The sequence below is a fragment of the Triturus cristatus genome, chromosome 5_1 (assembly GCF_964204655.1).
Source record: "Triturus cristatus chromosome 5_1, aTriCri1.1, whole genome shotgun sequence".
Lineage (NCBI taxonomy): Eukaryota > Metazoa > Chordata > Amphibia > Caudata > Salamandridae > Triturus > Triturus cristatus.
Genome location: NC_140587.1, coordinates 166,677,014 through 166,702,455, shown reverse-complemented (window position 1 = coordinate 166,702,455; position 25,442 = coordinate 166,677,014). Strand labels below are relative to the sequence as shown.

The following is a 25,442-nucleotide window of genomic DNA, read 5'->3' as shown; positions in this document are numbered from 1 at the left end:
GTTTGATGGCCCTGACAGTACCCCCTCTCAAAGAGCTTCCTCTCAGCTTGGGTTTATGTGGAAATCTTCTATGAAACTCCTTAATCAAATGAGGTGCATGAACATTAGAGGATGGCTCCCAGGATCTTTCCTCAGGCCCATAGTTCTTCCAATCCAACAAATAATACAATTGACCCTTTCGTACCTTAGCATCTAATACCTGATGTACCTCAAATTCTTCTCCCTGCTCGGTTTGGATGGGTTTCGGGGGTCTTTTTACTCTTAAAGCATCTGAAACCTTTTTTAATAGAGAGACATGAAATACGGGGTGAACCCGTAAGCCTTTAGGCAATTGAAGCTGATAATTAACCGAACTTAGCTTCTTCTCAATCAAATAAGGGCCTACAAATCTAGGCTGAAATTTCCTTACACCCTTGAGTCTAAGGTTCTTCGTGTTTAACCAAACCTTATCCCCAGCCTGTAAATCTGGTTCCTTTCGTCTTTTCCTATCTGCATAGAATTTATAACTGGCCTTTGCTTTGGTTAGATTATCTGTGGCTGATTTATGTACTCGTGTTAGATGTTCTACCAAATCAGTTACCGCGGGAACATCTACATCTTGAAAGCTTAGAGATTGATGGGGATGCCTACCCGTGTTCAGATAGAAAGGTGAGTAACCGGTGGACATATTTTTTGCATTGTTATGAGCAAACTCAGCTGCCCACAGGTAATCCGGCCAATCACCTTCCTGGTCTAACAAACACAACCTTAGGTACTGCTCTAGTTCCTGATTGGTTCGCTCGGTTTGGCCATCGGTTTCTGGGTGGTAGCTGGTGGTATACCTAGTATCAATACCCAACTTTTGTGTAAAGGCTCTCCAGAAGTGGGATAAGAATTGGGAACCTCTGTCTGATATCAAAACCTTAGGGATACCATGGGCCCGAACTATGTTCTGACTAAAAGCCTGTGCCAAGGTTGCTGATGTGGGAACCCCTTTTAGAGGTATGAAGTGAGCCATCTTAGTAAATGCGTCTACACACACCAAAATTGTGTCATACCCCTTACTAGATGGTAAATCAACTATGAGATCCAAAGTTATTGTGTGCCACGGGTGTGGGGGGGTTGGCAATGGGTGAAGTAACCCCTTAGGCGCAAGCCGCTCCGACTTTCCCCTAGCGCAAGTCTCACAAGTGGTTACATACTGTCTCACATCTTTGGTGACGCTGGGCCACCAGAAACGCCGTCTCACCAAGTCTTCAGTTTTTGCAATGCCCTTATGCCCAGCCAATATGTCATCATGACTTTCTTTCAAAGCTTTCTGCTGCATTTCACGGGTTGGCAGGTAAAGAGCTCCTTGATGATATGGTAAACCTCCTCGTATCTCCCGCTCAGGATCTTCTGCGACCCAACTCTCCATTTCTACCATAGTCATTGATACCGGATCTTGTTCTTCTGGTGACTCACTCAAAACTGCCCCAATTATCTTTTCTGCTGGTAGGATGGTCTGTACCTTGACTTCTTCTGAAAACTCTCCTGTTCCCCTTCGGGACAAAGCGTCGGCCTTACCATTTTGCGAACCAGGACGATAGGTAATGACAAAATCATAATCCGCAAAGTATAAGGACCAGCGTAATTGTCTGGGGGTTAAGGTTCTGGCTGACTTCAAAAACTTTAGGTTTCGATGGTCAGTATATACGGTCACAACATGCCTTGCCCCCATCAGGTAATGCCTCCATTCCTTGAACGCATCCTTAATAGCTAACAGCTCTTTCTCGGTAATGGTGTAGTTGGCTTCCGCTGCTGTTAATTTCCTAGAGCGATAGGCTACTGGATGCAGTTGTCCTGTGCTCTTGTGTCTTTGCGACAACACACCTCCCAATGCCCAATTGGAGGCATCGGTTTCCACAAAAAATGGCTCTGATGGATCCGGATGAAGTAATATTGGTGCTGTGGTGAAGTCTTCTTTTAGCTGATTAAATGCTTCATCTGCTTCCAAGGTCCATTCAAAATCAACTCCCTTCTTGAGTAATCTAGTCATTGGAATCAATTTCTGTGAAAAGTTTGGAATGAATCTCCTATAAAAATTCGCAAATCCAATGAAGCTCTGCACATCCTTTACATTTTTAGGAGACTCCCATTCCAACACTGCCTTAATCTTGTTCTCATCCATGGTCACTCCGCTAGGTGCTAGCACAAACCCCAAAAACTCCACCGAGTAAACACTGAAGGCGCATTTCTCCAATTTGACAAACAAACTGTTTTCCTGTAGTTTCTGCAAGATCTTCTTCACGTGCTCTGTGTGTTCTTCTACTGTGTTCGAGTAGATGAGAATGTCATCAATGTACACGATGGCGTTTCGATCTATGAATTCTTTTAGTACATCATTAATGAAATGCTGGAAGGCAGCTGGGGCGTTACACAATCCATAGGGCATTACTTGATATTCAAAAAGCCCGTGCTTGGTTCTAAATGCTGTTTTCCATTCATCACCTTCACGTATTCGGACCAAATGATACGCCCCTCGTAAGTCTAGTTTGGTGTAGATCTTAGCTTCCTTTACCTGGTCCAACAGCACAGAGATTAATGGCAATGGGTAACGATTCTTAACAGTTATCCGATTTATTGCCCTGTAGTCTATACACGTTCTCAATTCTCCATTCTTCTTCGGGATAAAAAAAAGTGGAGAAGAGACTGGAGACTGCGATGGTCTGACAAATCCATTTTCTAAGTACTTTTGTAAATATTTCTTCAAGTGTTCATCTTCCCGCTCAGTCAAAGCATAAATTCTGCTGCAAGGGAGATTGCTTCCTGGCTCTAGTTCAATTTTACAATCATAGCCCCTATGTGGGGGTAGCTTCTCAGCCTCTGCTTCACTGAAAACCTTCTCATATTCAATGTATTCCACAGGCAGTTCTATGGTGTTTATCACACAGAGTGCGGATTCTTTTTCACTCAAATGAAAAGCCGGCGTCTTTACTTGATGAAGTTGTGGGTCGTGATAACAGTTTTCTTGACAGTATTGAGAGTTTAGAGTTACTGTACGTGCGGCCCAATCGATGGTAGGGTTGTGTTCCGTGAGCCATGGTAGCCCCAGAATCAATTGGAATTGTGGAGCATCAATTAAATTAAATTGTAAACTTTCTCGATGACCTTCCTCCGATTCCAATTCCACTGGTTCCGTATGACTCACTATGGGCCCTGACGAAAGATTAGTTCCATCGACCGCTCTGACTGCCTCGCTTTTTTCCTTCATGATCGCCTTTAATCCAATCTTCTCAGCAAATTTTAAATCACAGAAGTTGCCTGTCGCCCCCGAATCCATCATGACCGTCACTTGCTTTAATGTTCTTCATCGAAACCTTAACGTCATCATCATTACCATATGTGGGGCAGCCGACTGTAAGGTGTTTGCCAAGGTGTGTTTGGTTGGAGCTGTTTCTGAATTAGCAACCACCAGTCCAACTCCACTTACTGGTGGTGCAAGGCGTTTTCCGACGTCTTCAGTTTTGGCCTCTTAGGACAATCCCGGACAAAATGCCCAGAAGCGCCGCAATAAAGACACTGCTTGTTCGCCCTCCGTTTTTCCTTCTCCTCTTTAGAGAGAGGACCTCGGATGGTTCCTATTTGCATTGGTTCACTCCCACGAGTTGAATCATTATCTTTACTGCCTTCAGTTCTCACACGATCGAATCTGGCCACACTGGGGCGATAATCTCGTCTTCTCTCTCCTCTCCTCTCACTCTGGCGAAAATCGATTTCTAAGACTAGGTCTATTAATGCTGAAATCTCTGCAGGCCTGTTTGGTACTTGTGCTAAGGCATCCTTTAATTCGTCTCTCAACCCACGGTAGAACACTGCTGCTCTCTTGTTCTCCGGCCAATCTGTCTCCACCACCAATTTGTTGAACTGAGCTAAATATGCCACCAAATCTCGATTGCCTTGTTTTATTTCCAATAATTCGTTATCTGTGGCCTGGGAGACACTTCTTCTGTCGAAAATTCGGAGGAATTCTTTTTTAAATTCATCTATATCATACAAAATCGGAACATTGCTGGTCACCAAGGGCATAGACCATGACGCTGCGTCTCCACTCAAATAAGACAGGATAAAGGCCACACGAGACTGCGCATCGGGGAAAAGTGCTGGACGACACATAAAGTGTAATGTACATTGTGTCAAAAACACCTGCGCCTTTTGGGGGTCTCCACTGAAACGCTCTGGCGACGCTAGAGGTATTACAGGGGACAGGGAGTGAATGACTTGTGTGGTGACCTTTGGTTGGGAGTCTGGTGCATCTCTGGAACTCTCTTCTGAAAATGCGGAAAATCTAGGGCCAGACGCTATACTATTCATCTTAAATGTTAAATCGGTAGTTTCTTTCTTCAACTCCCTATTCTCTTCTCTCACTAAACCCAACTCCCTCTGAATACCTTCCAGGATATCTCCTAACTTTTTTAGGTCTAATCCTTCCGCCATTCTGCTCAGGTGCGAACAATTACGTGGGCACTTCACTCTGTCAGGATGGCCAAGTTCTTCACGCTCGGGAGCAGAATGTCGAAAGTTCCCAATGCCACTCCCAGCCTTCCCAGTGCTCAACGCCTTATGTACGCGATGACACCGAGGAACTCTGGAGGGGGAAAGGGGAATTGGACAGAGAAGAGACAGCCACTTTTCAACCTTCTTGTTTCTTCGGTTGATCGCCCATCTATTTTCTGGTGGACTGGATAGGTGTTATCTTCGCTAAAAAAGAAAAGGATTGTTATACTCTTGGTGCCTCTTTTCTCTGGAGTCTTATGTGTGTACTATGAACTCTCCCTCAGAGTACCTACCCTATCCTTTTGTGACCAATGCTCCTCTTCTTTCTTTTGTTTCTTTTCTATCTTGCAAAATCTCTTAGTAGATGCTGCAACTAAACATGGAACAATGTTACTGCAATTCTGACCTTCCTCCCACTACCTTTCTAAGCTCTTGTAACCTTCTTCTAGGGGGGGGTGTGAGCTCCTTACCCTCTTGACCCTGGTTGCACTCCTCAACTGGATTCTGTTTTGATAAGGACGTTGTTGCTCTGTGTGTCTATCGAACAATGTATCTATTACTCTCCTTCTACTGGGAAAACTCCTTGTCTACTCTGACTCTCCGCCCTAATATGCTACTTCAGTCTTATATTATAGCGCTGTATTTTCCGGGGGCTGGAGCTGAGTTTCTCTTGGATGTCAAGCTTAATATTCTGTAGCACGAGATAATATACTGGAACCAAAACACTAAAGTACTTCTTTTCTTCAACTGCAGATAATGTGCTAAAAAATGGAACAGTCTTACTTGGAAAACTTCTAATGCTCGACAACTTCTTCTCTCAGGATTCAGCTTCAACTCTCGCTAGTGCTTAGAACGCGACGAATAAATTCCCTGACTAACTTCGCGACGCGTCTCTAAAGCACGACCTAATCTCCTCAGTAACTTGGTGAAGTGCGCCGTTGTAACGGCTGCGCACCTGGAACATCGTGATTGTCAAGCGCTGCTAGAGCGCTAACCTGCTGTTCTGGCGATCTAATATCGGCAGCCATCTTGGGAATCCTTTGATCTCTGTGTGAACTAAGAGGACTGCGCTTCTTTAGGACATTATTTCGTAATATCCTAACCCTGAATGATGATTTCCTAAGTACTCGTGGTTTGATGGCCCTGACACTTGCCTATATCTTTTGCGTCATTTGATGAACCTTCACGAAATGTTCCCCCAAAAAGTCTATGCCAGGGATTCAGTTGCACATGGCAATTTTTGGGGGGATCCAACAAGTGGGGGCTAATAAAAAGGGGGGGGTAATAAAAAGTGTATTTCCCATTTTAATTCCCATAGGAGTTTTGAACAAGGTAGCAACCCGAACAACTGCATGAAATGACAGTGAATTTGGCAGAATGGTAAAATTTGTTCCACAGATCACGCTTTCAGTTGTTTGGTGTAAATCCATTCAGTAGTTGTCGATGAATTAAACAAAATCCAGATTTGTATATGTACGATCGTGAAGCCTTTGCGAATAATGAGGAGCTTGTGCAGAGATCTGTAGATTCTCTGACTGGCTGTCATCACTTCAACCAGGAAATGTTGGCAGCCATCTTGGGACTCGGCTTTAGCCAAATCCCACAAACAAATGCATAAAACAAGAAATGGGGGCAGGGTAGGAATATCCTGATCCCCTAAACTTGCTCTGGTGTCCCAGAGGGACACCGCCAGGCCAAAAAAGCATTTGTTTAAAAAACACGTTGCAACGAATTCACCACAAAAATGTAAACAAAACAAGTCCAGGCTCCTGTGCTTGTTTAAAAAAGGGTCCCTGGTTGGGCCAGGTCCCGTGGGCATTTTACTGAAAAAGGAGGGGGCCAATGGAGCCCCTTCCCTGAGGCTCTTTGAGCCCCATTGACCGACCCGGGCTGTTTTTTAAATAATGGAGAGGGGCTGTGCAGTCCCCTCTCCATGGGCTCAAATGAGCCCTGGAAAGCACCACCTCCCCGTAGCTTTAATGAATAGAGGGGGGGTCACACAGACCCCCCTGCTGGACTGTTTCAATCCCCGGAGACCACCTCCTCCCTGGGACTAATACAATAATAGTGCAGGGGGGCCACTGTGGCTGCCACCTTCCTGGATCTAATGTAAGATTAGTGAACGGGGTTCCACAGACCCCCTCCGCCCCAGGTACTAACACCTCTCCAGGGCCAAAACCATATTTTGAAGCTGTATAAGCCCCAAGGGCCACCACCTCCCCGGATCCATTCTGCGCATAACTAAGGAGTGGGGCCGTGCGAACCCACTCCTGGAGCCATAAATGGTCCTGCGTATTGCCACCTCAGGGACGGCTCCTGCTATGTCCCGGCAGTGCCCACCCCGGGACATAGCAGTTTGCTATTGCTTAGCGGGAGCTTTGACAGCTCCTGCCAAGCAAAATCAACACTCCCCTTCCAGGAAGCGGGAGCAGTAAAAATGCTCCCACTTGCTGGAAGCTGAGGTTTTGTCTATTTCCTTGCCTGCAGACATGCGGGCAGGAAAAGAGATGAAACTATTGCTCCTGCATGCAGGGAGCTGTATTTCCACCAGCTCCCAGCATGCAACAGCAATGCCAGCTCCTGCAGGAGGCAGAGAGCCGGCTGGAACTGCAGGGCCCTTGAGGCTCCCCTGCCGTCTCCACGATGCACACTGGGTGCCCTGGGTAGGCTCTAGTGTACCCAGTGAAACATGGCTTTGCCCAGTGGATGGTGTACCCGGGGCCAAAATTACCCTGGGGAGGGGGGACAAGTGGCCCCCTCCCTAATAAATTATTGCCGGGCCCCCGGGGATGGGATCCTTGAGGCCTAATGCGGCCCGGGGAGGAGGGCTGCGTGTCTCCCCTCCACCATTAAATTATTAAAATAAATTATTAAATTAGAGGCATATGTCCTGATTAAGGAGAGCTGATCATCCCCAAAGAATCAATCAACCATTTTTTTAGTTCAACAATTTCAATTTCAAAACAGATATTTAATACCATAAAAACAGTGACCTCAAGTTAATTAAAAATGGATAAAAAGCTAAGCGCAAAAGAAACAGATATTCAAATTCATCTAGAAGGATTGTTTTGTTAAACGTAGCAGGTGCCCCAGTTGAAGCTTCACTTTTGTAATGGACAAATTATTCTAACTTCTTCGGCTTGGATAAGCAAAGTAAGTGTGTTTCTTGGCAATTCCACTTTGAAAAAGCATCTGAAAACCTGGATGGAAGTGAGTGCACCTTTAATGTATCAGAGCGCAATCTCTTCCGTAGTGACTGTGACAAGTGGGTTCTTTCTTGTTGTTTCCTGGTGATAGCAGAGTACATGGTTCTTCCTCTTAAACATCCGGGCCGAGCAGGACTGAACCAGGTCTACAGCGGGAGTGTGCGAGCATGGAAATACTATAGCTCACTACCCCCCTCTTGGACCCATGATGTTAGTCGTACATTGCATACGAATTTTATTAGCCCTGGAATAGCAAGGAGGCTTATTGGTAGAACCGTAAGTTTTACCACTTTCATTCCACTGGTTAGGGTGCGCCTTAGCGTGCGCATACCCCCGTGGTTTGCCACCTGGTCCTGAGGAATGCTTAGCCAAATTGGCTTGATAAGCTGAAACATGTCGACCATTTTCTTTTCACTGATTTAAACCGGACTGACTTTGGTTATCCTAACCAACCAGTCCCAGTCCGTCTCACTTGTTTTAATGGTTTTTGGTTTACCTAGATTAAATTTGTAATAGGTTAAAACCACAAACCTTTTAAAATTCACACCCACCCTTCCATCAAAAACCAGCTCCGCTGTAAACCAGGCGTCGCAGCACACCAGGGAGGCACTCGGCCTCCTTGGTGATGAAGCATGTCACCAACCAGGTTGGTGAGTGAGGGTTCTTTTAACAAACTCCTTTGGTTTTTGCCCGCGCTGTTGTCCTTTTCCTTATTCACTCTTTCGTTGTTTACCTAAGTTTCCTCTCTTTGTTGTTGTGTCTTCCTTTTAAATACCATAAGTATGTAAATGCCCAAAATCCATAGCACCACTCCCACTCACAGACACACACAGGCACTCACAATCCCACTCACAAATACACACAGCCACTCACACATCCACTTACAGGCCCACACGTGCACTCACACACCCACACAGGCACTCACACACCCACTCTCAAAGGTTAGATTGCTGATGACATCACTGATCATTAATATATGTTAGAAGTAGTATCACTCATTAGTAGTACACCTAGTAAACTAATTTAACTTTTGTAGCAGCTTAGTATATATGTTTAAAAATCATAAACTCTTAGAAAATACTTACACTCACTGAATGATGTCATCAGTGATGTCATTTGAGATGTCATCAGTGATGCCACTGATCATGTCATGAGTAATGTGTGTGTGTTTGTACTTGTATAGCGCACTGCCACCCCCAACGGGGGCATCCTGGCGCTTTTACTCATACCGCTGTGGAACCCTTCCTGGCCTTTCCCTGTGAAATGTCCACCCCTGGGCACCCCCATGGTGAAGACAGGCATCCCAGCGCTGCTGGGGCCATTGTGGAGATTAAGCAAGCTATTGCCCAGAGTTGCAGCGTGGGACCCATGATTAGAATAGGCATCGAGGCGAGAATTATCAGGTCCGAGGAAATTGAATCCAAGACCCGCCGAGGCGGGGGATTGAACTCTGGTCCCAGGCCAGAACTCTGCATCAGGGTCTGCTGCTCTAACCATAGAGCCACACTTCTCCACAGTAATGTAATATGTGAGGTCCTAAGCAGTGCATTGCGGGGTTGTAAGTTATATTTAGCTCAGGTAACTATAACTTAGAGGTGGAAAAGTGATTGTAGTTATGGTTAGGTCACAGTTTGCATTGAAAAGGCATTTCTTAATAACTTTTGCACTGTTCAATGAATCTGCATGTAAACTTTCCAAAAAGTAAAGTAGATATGGACATCAACTTTGAGTTCTTCATGGTAAGTTTCATGCAGATCCCTCAAGCAAAAGGAAAAAGAAAGGTTGGTTCCAAAAGTGACATAGTGTGTTTTGCTTTTGAATACACAGAAGGTTCTGGGCATAAATAGATACATTTTAAATATTTCTGGACTGTAACTCGTACTACCTCTGTTAATGCATAAATCAGCAGAGGATTCGTAATTCCAGTTCGAAACATAAAAGGCACACTATTGGACCAGGGAGCTTTTTCACCCATCTTGCTTTAATGATTCATGATCCTGCCACCGAATTTGCGAATCCAGTGCAATCTGAACAACTGGTCATCACAGAGATATTTCTGTTGAAGCCATCATTACCCAGCACAATGCACCAAGCAACATGTTGGGAATAAAGGGCATAGATTGAGCCTACTCTGAGATCAAGGTCTCTGAGGTCAAAGCCCATTTAGGCAGTCACAAGGGTAACCCACCAACCACAAAATAAATAGGTAAAAACATTATCTTCATCACAGAATGTGCTTACCCTGACCACACCCTGGGAGCCGTAGACCTAGCAGGGCCTCAGATTTTATAAATCCAACACAGAATCCGTCAATCGTGAAATGAGGGGAAAAAAGAAATCCTCTCACTACTGCTACAGCAGGCCAACAGCCATTCACAGGGGTGGTCGCACAAGAAATTTAGGAGCATGACCGTATGCAAAGGGGGTTGGCTGTCTGTGGCAAGTTGGACTCAGAGTCTAGTGGCAGGCCGGCCCCTGCTGCTAACCCCCCTGTGCACACCGTTGACTGTGTGAGACATAGATTGGCTGTTTACAGTGTTTTAACCATGGGGACTGGCGGCAGACAAGTCCTTGTAGCCAAACCCCCTGGCACATGGCAGAAGGTGGTGCACAGCAGATTTTGGTCACCCGCAGCAGGCTAGGTGCAAGGGAGGTCTGTACAAGCTTAAAGGCGAAGAGTGATGAGAGGAGTGGGCTGGTCCTGAGAGAGCAAGAGTACTGTTCCTAGTACTATAGTGATGTGGAGCCCGCCAGACTGGCCATTTATTCTGTCTGGAATTTCCCTGGTCGGCCGGAGCCTGAAGGCCGTTGCTGGCACCACTGCTACTTTCTCCAGCTCTACCAGGTTAATTGAAGAAGCGCTTTAGAAGAGACAGAGGAAAGAGAGAGAGGATAGACAACAGCAGACAGAGATGAGAGAGGAGGGAGGGAACGGGGCTGGTTTGAACATTTTTGCTAGGGTTGCTTTTGGATCCCAGTCCAGCCCTGATGTAGTGTCCTTTTTGTATACTTGAATGTGTATTTCTATAGAATGTTTTTCAGTGATACCACCAGCGATGATACTGTTGATACAATGTGTACAATCACAATTCATGTCTTTTGTTGGCCATGCCGTCCTTTGAGCTGACCGCTCACCCTTGAGAATTGCTGTGGAAAGCATCTCTAAGGTCTAAATCCCAGCAAAACTATCTTTCAGCACTATGAGGTTAGTCAATTGAGTACCATAAAATGAGACAGTATCTGCAGTGCCTCAGGATGGGAAAACTACTGTATTTAGTGCTACATAAAAAGTTTATTACTATTATTATTGTTTGTGACATCATCTGTAATGCTTTCTGTGAGAGGTTGAACATTGCAGGGAACTGTTATTCTTGTAGTGGGCTGTGAGGGAAGAGGTATAGGAAAAGTGTTCACTTTTTAATCCTGTATTTATTTATTTATTTCCTGACCCGGATTTTTCACCTTGCCCCTCACAAAATCCCCTCCCTCTTGTGCATGCCAGAAGTAGATTTCTGAATGTTCCTAGAATCTCCACCACTTGACATTTGTCAGGTTGGAGTTTCCTAAAGCAGAACATGTGATGTTGCTTCTTTCCAATCACCTACATGTATAGGAAAATGCTTAAGTTTGCTCTAGAATTTTTTATTTCTACGATGAACTGAGATGAGAGATGGGAGTTGAAAAGAATGTAATTTCTTCTTGTAGAGAAGGATGCAAAGGTCCGGCAGCGAGTGGGTCGCGTGAGCCGGGAGGAATTAGAGGATCGCTTCCTGCGGCTGAACGAGGAGAACCTTCTGCTCAAGGAGTATGCCCGAAAGCAAGAGAGCAAGATCAAGAGGTCTGTAGCGTTGAATATCAGTGGGAGGATAGTGTGATGGTCTCCCCCTATAAATGGAGCACATTCGATGGCCACCATTCCTGTGTTATGATGCTCCCCAGACTGTGTGTGATCAGAGGAGCTTGAACAATTTATAGTGGGGGTGCTGCTATCAAGGTTACATCACTGAAGTCATAGGGATTGTGAAAAATCCAAGCGTCACACAAAGACCAAGTGTGGCAAATGAGCCACGCCCATTCAGCAGGAGAGTGGGGAGGGTGTGGCTTGTTACCCGTGGCACATTTTGGGGCATACTGTCGCAAAACTATTACTAAAGCCTGCTGTGGGAGTGCTCTGTCATTTACAGACTGCACATTTGCAATTGAAACGGTCACTAAATTTGCACCGACATGCAGTTTTACTGATAAAGCTATATAGGGCACAAACTATGATATGTACGAATTTTGTTTCTACGAATATTTATCATTTTGGCATCATCAAGTAAAAAATTTTGATTTGTTTTGCTCTCATTAAAATCTTTGTGTCCATCACACTTCAAAACTAGCAAAAAAAATGACTTCATGTGTGCTTTCCTAACTGCTGTAAGACTTTGAAGCGATTGTACACTGCATTGCATGTAGTTAAATGTTGCCGTGTGTTAAACAAAGGGATATCCTACAGCCTTTCGTTTCACACACTGCACGTTCCATAACAAGATTGTCAGATATTTGACTTTACAAAATCCTCTCAATGCAGTAAAACAAAAAAGCTAAGCAACAATATTTATGGTAACCGAATAAGCAGCAATCAGAAGACATAGGCTAGCATTTGACCACTATCCTTAAACGCACAGCAAACGTGACGAGATAAAACCAACGTTTAAAACATGTTTATTGCTCATTCACTTTCTGAACTCCAGAACGGTTATTTGAGGGGTGCTGCAGCTACCCCGTCAACTTTAATAATAATATTGTGTTGGAAAAGATTTGATTTCGTTTACAGACTTATAGAGCGCACTTATGCCCGAGGGCGTCTTGGCGCTATAACCTTCGGGTATGCTGACTTTGCAGATTAACTATACTTCTGACCTTTCATTTCTTAAATAACCATGTTTTCAGCAGCCCTAGTAACCTCTAATGAAGTGTCCCAACGCTGAGCAATAGCTCCCAAATACAGGTGACTTACCACACCATCCCTAACCTGGTCTATCTAAATAATCAAGTGGCATATTTAGAAGAAAATGTCAGAGCGCAGGGCAATGCCAAAGTTGGCAGTGCCATGCTCGGACATTTTCAAATTGCAGTGATGCGTTGTGTTTACTACACTACAGCTCACCCCTGTGTTTTCCCTACCGCTGGCAGTAAAATTAGCTGCCTACCGCCAACGCAGGCACCTTTGCATCATAGTGCAAGGGTGTCGGCATTGCAGGGAATTATTGTTTATGTAGAGGAAGGTGTCCTTTCATGCACATAAACAATCCATAATGGCTATTTGCTGCTTCTATGTGTGCTGCAAAATGAAGTAGCAAATCGTCATTATTGAATGATTTTTTATGAGCAGGAAGGTGTCCCTTCCTGCACATAAACAATCATTAATGGCTTTTTGCTCTTTCTATGCTTGCTACAGAATGTCGAACACATAGAAAATGCAAAAACGAGGAGAAATTAAAGCATTTCTCCTCGTGCGCCATTCAAACGCCTTAGTTTTGGGCGCTGCCACATATTTACATCTCCTTGCAAATCGGGGGTAGCGTCATAAAGCTATGGGTGTTGGGGTGGAATGCCCACAGCAACACCCATTGCATGCCCCTTTGCCGCAGAGGACTGCGGCGGAAAGGGGCATATTTACAAGGTGCCGTTAAGCCACGCTAAGTGGCTTTGTGCCACATTGTAAATATTGAAAATGGCGCTTCGCCACTAGAGCGTCAAAAAAAGTGATGCTCCTGTGGCGATGGGGGCTTGCAAATATGCCTCCAAGTTTTTAGGAAATGCTAGTTCAATTTTTTCTTGTCTGAGAGTAAAGGGAAGAGAATTCCACATTTTAGATGCCAAGAGGCTGAAACAGCAGTACCCCTATACATGCTCTTTTTGCAGCGGGAATACAGACCAGATAAGCTCCTGCTGACCTTAAATTTCTTCTGGGAGAATAGAGTGTAACCAGAGACTGGAAATAACGGGACCTTCGTTTTTAATAATTCAATGACTGACACATTGCTTTAAAAAAGAGCCTTTCCCCTCACAGGCAGCCAGTGCGGTCTAGCAAGAGCAGGGCCTGAAGACAATCGCTTTCCAGTGCCTATGCATGTGATGCACCAGCACCATCTCTACGTATTACCAAACAGTGCCTCAGTGGCGGCTGCTATAATTGCGTAGTGGTGGGTGGGGGGAATACAACCAAAATGAAACGCACAACTAAAAATAATTAAAATTACACTTACCTGCCGCTGCGATGGCCGCCACCTTGCTTCTCTCCTTGGATCCTGGACTCTGACTGCGCAGGCTCCTGGATGCAAAATCCCAGTGCTTTTCTCGTGCTGGGAATACTATTTCCAGCATGAGGGAAGCGCTGGGGTTGGTCTGAGCGGCTTCGTTTGTTGCTCAGACAGTGCATTGGAGCCTGGGTGTTTTTCCAACCCGCCTGTGCAACGCATCTGGGTTGGAGAAAATAAGTGCTCATGTGTGTTTGGCCAGCCGAGGACAACCAGCGAAACACACATACGCACTAAAAGTGCCCACAACTCCTCCCCCTGCCATGCCTGTCCAACAGGTTTGCCTGGCCCGCCCTCTGAAGACTCACGTCGTCAGCTGTTAGCCAAAAATAGACTGATAATAAAATGCTTTTATCATTTTATTTTTCCTCTTTTAGCAGAGGGGCGGTGCTCCTGCAGTGCCCAGTAGCACCTATGAGGACCCAAAGACCTCCAAAAAGTGCCTAACTGCACCTTAGTTTTGGATGCATGTTCTCTCAAAGCAGTGAGACGTCCATTTCATATATTTATGTATTTTTAATAATACAGCACATGGCACCTTGGTGACTTGAGAACGATAAAGAAAAACCTACAGAAAAAATAGTGGAATGAAGTCTAGGGGATAAGAGTTTAGCCAATGCAAGAACAAGTCTTGGATCTGGCATTAATGACTTGCTCCCCTTGATGAGGCAGATGCCAAGTCAAAAGCAATTCTGAAAATCTCAGGGTGTTATTTAAAGTTTGACACACACAGGACGTTTGCAAAACATTGGTAGGAGCCCCATCTGGCATATTTAGAGTTTAACATACACTCTTAAAAGGGTAGCATACACTCTTAAAAGGGTAGCATACAATTTCAAAAGGGTAGCATACACTCTTAAAAGGGTAGCATGCACTCTTAAAAGGGCAGCATACACTATTAAAAGGGTAGCATACACTCTTAGAACGGTAGCATCCACTCTCAAAGGGGTACCATTCACCCTTAAAGCGTAGCATTAAATCTAAAAGGGTAGTATACACTCTAAAATGGCAGCATAAACTCTGAAAAGGGTAGCATACACTAAAAGGGTAGCATACACTCTCAAAAGGGTAGCATACACTATTAAAAGGGTAGCATACACATTTAAAAAGGTAGCACACACTCTTAAAAGGCTAGCATACACTCCCAAACGGGTAGCATACACTAAAAGAGTAGCATACACTATTAAAAGGGTAGCATACACTCTTAGAATGGTGCCATACACTCTCAAAGGGGTAGCATACACCCTTAAAGGGTAGCATTAACTCTAAAAGGGTAGCACACACTCTAAAATGGTAGCATACATTCTGAAAAGGGTAGCATACACTAAAAGGGTAGCATACACTCTCAAAAGGATAGCATACACTATTAAAAGGGTAGCATACACTTTCAAAAAGGTAGCATACACTCTTCAAAGGCTAGCAAACACTCTCAAATGGGTAGCATTCACTCTTAAAAGGGTAGCATTGATTCTAAAAGGGTAGCATACTCTAAAAGTGTAGCATACACTCTCAAACGGGTAGCATACACTCTTAAAAGGGTAACATTGACTCTAAAAGGGTAGCATACACTCTGAAATGGGAAGCACACACTAAAAGGGTAGCATACACTCTCAAAGGGTAGCATACACTATTAAAATGGTAGCATACACTATTAAAAGGGTAGCATACACATTTAAAAGGGTAGCATACACTATCAAAGGGGTAGCATACACTATTGAAAGTGCAGCATACACTCTTAAAGCGGAACCATACACTCTCAAAAGGGCAGAATTCACCTCTCCAAAGGGCAGTATTGACTCTAAAAGCCTAGCATACACTCTGAAATGGGTAGAATACACTAAAAAGGCAGCATATACTCTGAAAAGGGTAGCATACACTAAAAGGGCAGCATACACTCTCAAAAGGGTAGCATACACTTTCAAAAAGATAGCACACACTGTTAAAAGGGTATCATACACTCTCAAAAGGATAGCATGCACTCTTAAAAGGGTAGCATTGACTCTAAAAGTGTAGCATACACTGAAAGGGTAGTGTACACTCTCAAAAGGGTAGCATACACTATCAAAAGGGTAGTGTACACTTTCAAAAAGGTAGCACACACTGTTAAAAGGGTAGCATTCACACTCAAAAGGATAGCATGCACTCTTAAAAGGGTAGCATTGACTCTAAAAGTGTAGCATACACTGAAAGGGTAGTGTACACTCTCAAAAGGGTAGCATACACTATCAAAAGGGTAGTGTACACTTTCAAAAAGGTAGCACACACTGTTAAAAGGGTAGCATTCACTCTCAAAAGGATGCATGCACTATTAAAAGGGTAGCATTGACTCTAAAGGGGTAACACACACACTCAAAGTGTAGCACACACTCTCAAAAGGGTAGCAGACACTAAAATGGTAGCATATACAATTAAAAGGGTAGCCTTCACTCTTAAAAGGGTAGCATACTGTAGCAACGGAGGTCCACGCAGGTAGGTTGTAATAAAGATGTTTTATTCAAGCAGGTAACATGTTCAATAGTTCCAGTACAACAGTTGGTTGAGTTGTGAAGGGCAGCCACACCAGGGGCAGCCTGCCTGCTGCTCAGCCCATGCTCAACTGTCCCTTCACCTCTCTGTGTCCCAACATTGCGAGCCACATCAAGACTCCAACATTCTATTGAGCACAGAGCACAAGCACTGGCTGAGCAGGAGGTGTAAATTACATTACATTAACAAATGCAGGATACTACATATCCCGAAGAACAAGTCCTGTATAAGAAAGATTTATAACGAGAGAGAACCGAGGAAGAAATAACCGGGAAGAACAACGGTGGAACAGAATAAACGTCAAGGAAAAGAGAAAGCAAGGCAGAGCGGAGAGACGGGTTGAAGGAGACGAGGAGGAAGAAAAGAGCAAGTATACACAAATGGGAAAAGACCCAAACTCACCAACAACGAATACAACAAGGAAGCTAAGAAGTGACCGAACAAAAGAGGGCAAAGAGATAGGTGAAAGAAACGAAGAGTGAATATACACGAAAGGAAATGACTCATACCCTCCAACAAAGAGTTAGAATGGAGAAGGAAGCAGAGATAATGCGAAGTAAACAACAAGTGAACAGAAAGACATAGATGCACCAAAGACTACCCCCAAACATACCCTCTGGCCAGGCAGGCAAGCAAGGAAGGAAGGACAAGTCACGACGTAAACAGAACAGAAGACGCACCCAAGCACAAGGAGGAGAGAAGGAAGGAACTCCTCCTTAACAATGGAGAACAAGAAGAACACTACAGACAAGGAAAGGCAGGAATAATAACAGAGAATGTGTATGGTCCAGATTCCCAAGATGAAAAGGAAGTAAACATCAATAGGAAAGCTGAACCGGAGAAAACAAAGAGGAAGCAAAGAGACACAAACAGTATCGCTATACACCTCCCCATTTCCAAATAGATAAGACACATAAGGATTGAGTGTAACTATGCGTATTTAAAACCGCAATGTAACATCATAGAAAACACAAAGAAAGAAAATAACAGCCAATGAGACAGATACCCATGACCGTACTCTACCCCAATGAAAAGTGAAGAGCACTGTGAATGGGACTAAGGCCCATGACATAGCAGCCCGTGTAAGGACAACCCCCATGTAGGGGTAACCAGTAGTGCTATGTAGTGATGGGACTGTAACCCATAAGATGCCCTGTGAGGGTAAATGTGTAAATGTAAATGGAACTGTGACCCATGAAACTGTACCCTGTGCAAGGAAATCTTTGTAAATTTAAATGGGACTGTGACCCAAGCACAAAAATGCCCTGTGTGCCGAACAACTACAGCCCCGCGGGCTCTCCAAGTTCTTCTCGGTCGAGAGGGCGCACCGGGTGCCGGGTGGGAGGCCTAAGCCTGGGGCCCCCCCGCGCCCGATCCTGGCCCGCATTTTCAACTTCCGAGACCGGGATGCGATCCTCCAGGCGGCGCGTGCCGCCCCACCACTGCGGGTGGACAACGCTAAGGTCACCCTCTATCCGGACTACACCGCTACAGTAGTGCGGCAACGTAAGGACTTCATGGCAGTTAAGGCAGACCTCCGCTCTCGGGAGCTAAAGTACTCAATGTTGTACCCTGCAAAGCTGCGAGTGGAGGCGGAGGGGCGCACATGGTTCTTCACATCGCCGGCGGAGGCCTCGGAATGGCTCGAGGGGTGGCGTCCAGCAAGAGCGAGGGGCAGGGGAGAGCGCGCCCTGGGCGGCCTTCCCGACTCTCACCAAACCCTGAACGTTGAGGACTCAGGCGCGGGTGACGAAGTGCCCTGAGGCATGGGGCTGTGATGTGACCGAACTGTTGGACGCTTGGCGACCTGGGACCTTGCAGTGGCTGTCGGCCCCTGGGGCCTTGAACCTCCAAGGGGCGGATGACCCCGGACCCCCCTTTTTCCTTTTCTCTCATCTGACAGTCTGCTGCTTGAGGGGACAAACTTACGGTATGGGGAGTGGCGGCTGTGTGCTGTGCGGCTTTCCCCCGTACGCACGTACCAAGTTTATGGGAACTAAGCACTCTGCTGTGTTGGGGTGGCGGGTAGTTGTAAATCCGCTGGGCAGGGAGGCAGGGAGGGGGGTGGGGGGATGGGGAGTTCGTTTAAATGTTGATTTTTGTTTTGTTTTAGGTTCACCAACCACTCAGGGGTTCATGCGGCGGATTGGGCAGGTACAGGTGCACAGGGGTGGCACAGGGCAAGACGCGACTAACACACCCTCCCCTGGAGACGACGTCACATAGCTTGCCTCGAGCGCCCTCTGACTCACTGCCAGCAGCGTTCTCCTTCCTTTGCGGTCCTCTCCTGGAACGTTAACGGCCTGGGAGACAAGATTAAGAGGGGGCTAGTGCTTCAATATCTCAAGCGCAAGGGGCCCGGGGTGGCGCTCTTGCAAGAAACACACCTAGTGGGTACGTCCACCAAAGCCCTGGATAGGTGGGGGTTTAAGATGGCAACACATTCAGAGTTTACGACAGGGTCCCGGGGGGTGGGCATACTGGTGAACAAGCGTGTCCCCCTGATTCTTCTTGATTCCCGTAGCGACGACTATGGCCGCTTTGCGGCACTCACTTGTCAATGGGAGGGGAGGGTTTATAACCTGGTTTCTGTCTACGTCCCCCGACACTACACCAAGCCTCCCTCAGGGCACTGGGCGAATTCCTTCTGGCGCTCCCGCCTGGGGAGCTCATCATGGGCGGAGACTTCAATGCAGCCATGGACCCTGCACTGGACAGGTCTGCACACAGGACTCTTGGGGCCGACGCCTCCACGCTCGCAGACTTTGCTACCGCGCTTGGCTTAGTAGACACATGGAGGGCATACTGGCCTGATGAGAGACACTACACCTTCCTCTCCGGGGTACACCACACCCTCTCCCGTATCGACTACATCTTCACCTCACCGGCCGGGTACAAAGGGGTGACGGAGGTGTCGCACCTACCCAGGGGCATCTCGGATCACTCGCCGGTGGTCATCACGTTTGCGTCCGGTGACCCAGGAAGGCGCACATTGTTCCCGATCCGCCCCGGATATCTTAAAATCCCTAAAATTGCTAAGACCCTCAAAACGGCGACCAAGACCTATTTTACCGAGAATGCTGAGTCTGTCGAGAGCGCAGCAACCCTCTGGGAGGCCTTTAAAACCGTCCTCCGTGGCCAGGCCATCTCCATTATTACGGACCACACTAAGACCCAGCGGCTCGCTGTACTGGAGCTGGAGCGGGCGATAGTGGAGGCGGAAGCATCCCATACACTGCGGGGGGACGGAGATTCGGCGCATACCCTTCATATGGCGCAGCAAGAATATAGGTCCCATCTTTGGGAGGGGGCCCGAGCTCGACAAGTAGCCACCCAGCACACCATCTATGAACTCGGTGATAAGGCTGGCAAACTACTGGCGTGGCTGGAGAAGGGGGACCGTGCGTCGCGCTGGGTGGCGCGTATTCGCCTGGGCGAAGGAGACTTTACCTCGAGCCCCAGCGCATAGCCGAGGCCTTCGCGGCCCATTATCAACGCATCTATACCCCGGAGGCCTCGGCCACCGTGGCAGACAATGAGCTCTTCCTCAGGGACATCGCAATGCCTCGGCTGGCCGCTTCGGGGGCTGAGGCCCTGGAGGCGGATCTGACGGCGGAGGAAATCACGCTGGCGATTTTGGCCCTCCGCAGTGGTAAGGCAATGGGGCCCAACGGAATCCCAATCGAATACTACAAGCAGAATTCCGCTCTTGTGGTCCCTCACCTATTAGCCATGTATGGGGACGGTCTATCGACGGGGATGCTCCCCCGTGATCAGAGGATGGCTACAATAGTGGTGATCCCTAAACCCAACAAGCCGTCCCACGAGTGCTCCTCTTATCGCCCGATCTCGCTGCTTAATGCCGAGGCGAAGATCCTGGCCAAGGTGATAGCAACGCGGCTGCAGCCCTACCTTTCGACCCTAATACACCCGGACCAGTCGGGATTTATGCCCCACCGGAACACCGCTTTGAATCTGCGGCGTCTCCATGGCATCATTGCCGGCCGCTCCTCGATCGAGGAAGATGCGGCCATACTGTCGTTAGATGCGCGGATGGCGTTTGACAGAGTGGAGTGGCCTTTCCTCTTTGCCGTCCTCCGCCATATGGGGCTTGGACCCAGGATTTGCGCGTGGATCCAGCTGCTTTACACTAAGCCGCTTACACAGGTGGTGGTCAATGGCCGCGTCTCTGACGCCTTTCCGCTGGGTCGAGGGACTAGGCAGGGTTGCCCCCTCTCCCCGCTCCTATTTGCTATGGCTCTCGAGCCATTGGCGGCGTGGGTGCGACAGGATCCGATGATTCGTGGCCTTAGGTGGACGTTGGACTGGGAGGATCGCATATCCCTTTATGCGGACGATGTGCTCCTCTATCTCGCCTCGCCGGCGCGCTCTGTCGCCTGTCTCCTCAACATATGTGAATCATATGGTAGTAGGTCCGGATACGAAATAAACTGGGAGAAATCCATCTTATATATGCTCCGAGGCACCCCACCGCGGCTTCCGTCAGGCTGTAACATTCTACTAGCTAACGACGGGTTCAAATATCTTGGCATGTATGTCACGGCCGACCGGGACAAATTTGTCGCGGAAAATCTAATGAGGCCCCTCCAACGGCTTCGCACCGACGTTAAACACTGGCGCGCATTGCCGCTGACATTGCTTGGGCGGGCTTCGCTCTTTAAGATGCTCGCCCTCCCGAGATTCCTCTATGCGCTGCAAAATACCCCCTTCCCCATTGCACCCTCTTACTTCACGGCGATCAACGCTGAGATCACTCGTCTCCTCTGGGAGGACAAGTCGCCTCGCATTGCCCTCCATAAGCTTACCAGTGGCTGGTATGATGGAGGTATAGCCCTCCCCGACATGAAGACCTATTACTGGGCCTCGCACCTCATGGTTATTAACCAGTGGCTCCATGTGCCGGGAGACGACCCCGCATACCGTATGGACCGACAACTACTTGGCCCCGGAGGGGTGATGGGAGCCCTTTACAACCCAAAAAGGGGTCGCGTTCCGGCGGGGCCCGCAGCCCATACCCTCCGGATATGGCACGCGGCGCAACGGGCGATGGGATGGGCTGGAAAGATTACCCAGGCAACGCCGCTTTGGGACACCAGGCAGCTCGGGGTACTTCGCACTACCAAGGGGTTCCACCAGTGGGATCTTATTGGTATCTCCAGGGTGGGAGACCTCTGGCGCAAGGGAGAGGTGATCACTTTTGCCCAACTGCAAGCAGACTACGACCTGGCGGACACCGAGCACTTCCGATATTTACAAGTTCAGCACGCTCTTCAGGCGGCGATACCACGTGGGACTCGGCTCCCTGAGTCATCGCCCTTGGAGGACCGGCTCCTCATGGAGCATCTGCTCCAGAGGGCGACGTCCCTAACGTACCGGAAGATAATAAATAACCGCCCCGACCCTTTTTCCGCCCTCAAGGAGAAGTGGGAGGCAGAACTTGGAGACTTTGATGAGACGGACTGGAATTCCGCGCTCTCATCCCCCAGGGAGGTGGGCATATCTTCCAAGCTCAGACTGGTCCAACTCAAAATTTTGCACCGCACATACTACACCCGCACCCTCCTATTCAGACTCCACCGGGTGGAGTCCCCGCTATGTCTCAGGAACTGTGGCCACGAGGGGACCTTCTTGCATAGGTCCCCTTGTGGAGAGGTGTGGCTCACTGGTTAGAGGCGGCAGATCCGCAAGCAGAGAATCGGCCAGGGACCAGGGTTCAATTCCCGACGCGGCAGGGTCGTGGACCAGGGTCAAAAACGGACTCGATAATTCTCGCCTCGGTACCTACTCTAACCAGGAACACACTCGGCAACTCTGGGCATTAGCTTGCCTCATCTCCACAACGGCCCCCCACATTCGCCGGGGATGCCTGGTTTCACCTTGGAGATACCCAGGAGGGACCATCTCACAGGGATAGCCAGGACGGGTTCCCCAGCGGTCTACAGCGCCACGACGCCTCAGGGCAGCAGTGCGCTTTACAAGACACATACATTTACATTTACATTTACATACCCTCTGGGAGTGCCCTGTCGTGGCGACTTACTGGAAAGGGGTGTTGAGTATTCTCTCCCAGGTAACAAAAATTCCCACGCTGCCGGAACCTCGGCTGTGCCTCCTCAATGTCTGGGAACAGACGGACCACAAGAGGGTGACCCAGCTTTGGGTGACTTTGGGACTCATGCTTGCAAAGCGTAATATAGCCCAGAAATGGGGATCGGGGCTGGGGCCTACCCTGACGCATTGGATCCGAGATATGGACCTTGTAATGGTGACCGAAAAAACTGTGTATGTCCATAGAGGGTGCCCCAAGAAATGGTCCCAGGTCTGGGGTGGATGGAATGTATACCGGGGAAATATCTGTGAGCCCCCACCGGATGCAGCGGACTCAGATCTCAGTGACCAGGATTAATGGCTCCACTGCTGGAGATGGGCGGGAAGGGGAGCGACGGTGTGTTGTCATTGGGCTGTTCATTTCTCTCTGTGACGCCTGTACTGTCATTGCTCCGCTACCTTGTAACCCCTGTATGCCATGCCTTGCACTAAACGAGTGGTGTTTGTTTTATGTTTTGTTGATAAACCCAATAAAAATATTTCAAAAAAAAAAAATGCCCTGTGTGAGGGAGGAAACAGTAAGAAGCCCATGTAGGCAAGTGTATGTGAGGAAATGGGGCTAATACCTATTGCCATCTCCAAGTAGGGAAGCCTAAAGTGTAAAGCTTACACATGTAAAATGAACAAATAGGAAATACACAATGAAACCATGAACATGAACGTGTATGACCTGTTAGGAAGTAGCAAAGGGCCTCATGTAGGTAAATAAATGTTACCGGTTCTTAAATACCGAGCCGTACCGAATCGGTAAATTAGAATCGGTAAGTTATATGTAGGTAAAAATTCGGTAACAGTTACCGAGTCGGTAACATTCGGTAAATACGAATCGGAATTCACCGAATCGGTAAATACCGAGGTGATAATTACCGATTCGGAAAATACCGAGGTGGTATCTACCGAATCGGAAAATACCGAGGTGGTATCTACCGAATCGGAAAATACCGAATCGGTACGTACGGATTCGGTAAATAACATCACATGACTTGACGAAACAGCTAATCCTGTGCAACGACAGCCCACCCAACCAGGAACTGCCCACACCCAGGCAGGTGTACACAATTAGCCGAAGTGGCCACACCCAGGCAGGTGTACATAATTAGCCGACCCTGGAGAGGCTCGGAGTGCAGAGGAGAGGCAGGGAGCAGTTGCATGTGCGAGCGGGAAACGAACAGCATGTCCAGCCAGAGCACACAGAAAGACGGAGGGGAAAGGAGGAGGAAGCTCAAATTCAGCCCCAAGGAACTCCAGGTGCTGGTGGAGGAGGTGGTGAAGCAGCACCAGAAGCTGTTTGGGAGGCAATCCCTGCAAGTGCCTGAGGCCGAAAAGCGCAACATATGGCTGGCCATCCAGGCGCAGGTCAATGCTGTGGGAGTGACCCACAGGGAAATTGAGGTCCTCAAAAAACGCTGGTATGACCTGAGGATTGTGACCAAGAGGAAGATGGGCGACATCCAGAAGGAGGCCAGCCAGACCGGAGGTGGAACCAACAGGGCACCTGCCCTCACCGAACTGGAGGAGCTGGTGGCGGCCACACTCGAGCAAGAGAGCGTCGTGGGTCTTGGGGACGCCGACAGCTCTGCCAGAGCCGCAACACACCAAGGTAAGACGAAAGCACAGCAATGTAGCCGCCCCTACCCCTATCCCACATCCCCCATTGTGAAACGAGAATCACACTGCAGTCCACACGTGTCAGTGCAGACAGGCAATGCATTCCGGGAGATGTAGTCAGGGCAACACTAACCATGACGTAAATGTCACAGGGCAACAAGGCATGTCACGCACTCGAGGCACAAGGAGACAGAGGACAGATTGGAATGTGAAATGATTTATTGTGACGCTTGCAATGCAGCCCTTCGGGGACACTGAGCCAATGTTGTTTTTCTGTCCACAGATGTGACATCATGCAGTACAGGGCATGCTGCAGGGGAGACGGCACACCGGCCACAAAAATCACCTCTAGCCACCACGAGTTCAGACCAGGGAGCAGGCCCACTTTCAGCCGCACCACCTACGCAGCCAGCCGCGCCGCACACAGAGCCACCATCACCTCACCGAGAGCCAGCATCACCACCACCAGAGCCAGCATCGCCACTCATGTTCGATTCACCGGCCACATCTCCGCTTGCAGGTGTGAGAATGAGGAGGCGTCCAGCAGCCAGGCTACGAGCCTTCGACACCTCGTCAGACGACAGCATGGGCCCAGAAGACCGCACCGGGCCCCAGGAAGGGAGCCATCCCACTGTGCCCCACACCTCACAGGCAGCACAGACGGGAGCAAGAGGGCGCCGCAGGTCGCGTGTCCAGAGTCCACCAGCACCCACTGACGGCCATGGTGTCTTCTTGGGGCTCGAGGGCCAAATGTTGAAGCAACAGCGCCTGCAATCAAAGGCAGTAATGTCAGTCCAGAGGCACATGCGGGTGATGAGGACAAGCTTAGTCAACATGGACACAAACATTGGCATCATGGCTGCGGGCATTCGGGACATGTCCCAGTCAATCCAGCAGTTGTGCAGCAAATTAGATGCTGACATCGAAGCACGGCGCCGGGAACGCCAGAGAAGGGACACTACCAGCAGGGCACTCAACCGTCTGGCAACTGCGACTTCCCTACTTTGCCGGCGCTCTGTGACGATGCAGGAGGGCCTAACACAGTGCTGCAGCGACCTGTCACGGGGGATGGTGCAGGTGACAAGTGCACTAGGGGTGCTATTGACAAGTCAGGCGTCGACAACTGCTGCAGGGGATGCTGCGGAGAGCATCG

At 48.2% G+C, this 25,442-nt stretch overlaps 2 protein-coding genes across 3 annotated transcripts in view; one reads left to right on the top strand and one right to left on the bottom strand.

Annotated features, from left to right (window-relative positions):
- The window catches only part of LOC146830538 (X-linked retinitis pigmentosa GTPase regulator-interacting protein 1-like), a 429,819-nt gene that overhangs the window by 53,858 nt on the left and 350,519 nt on the right, over nt 1-25,442 (top strand). The window contains exon 4 of the mRNA XM_085604749.1: nt 11,427-11,559. Coding sequence (XP_085460875.1) covers nt 11,427-11,559 — 133 coding nt within the window. The remainder of the gene's footprint in view (nt 1-11,426; nt 11,560-25,442) is intronic.
- LOC146830539 (G protein-coupled receptor 4-like) overlaps nt 1-25,442 on the bottom strand; it is a 210,481-nt gene that overhangs the window by 177,288 nt on the left and 7,751 nt on the right. The window lies entirely within an intron of this gene.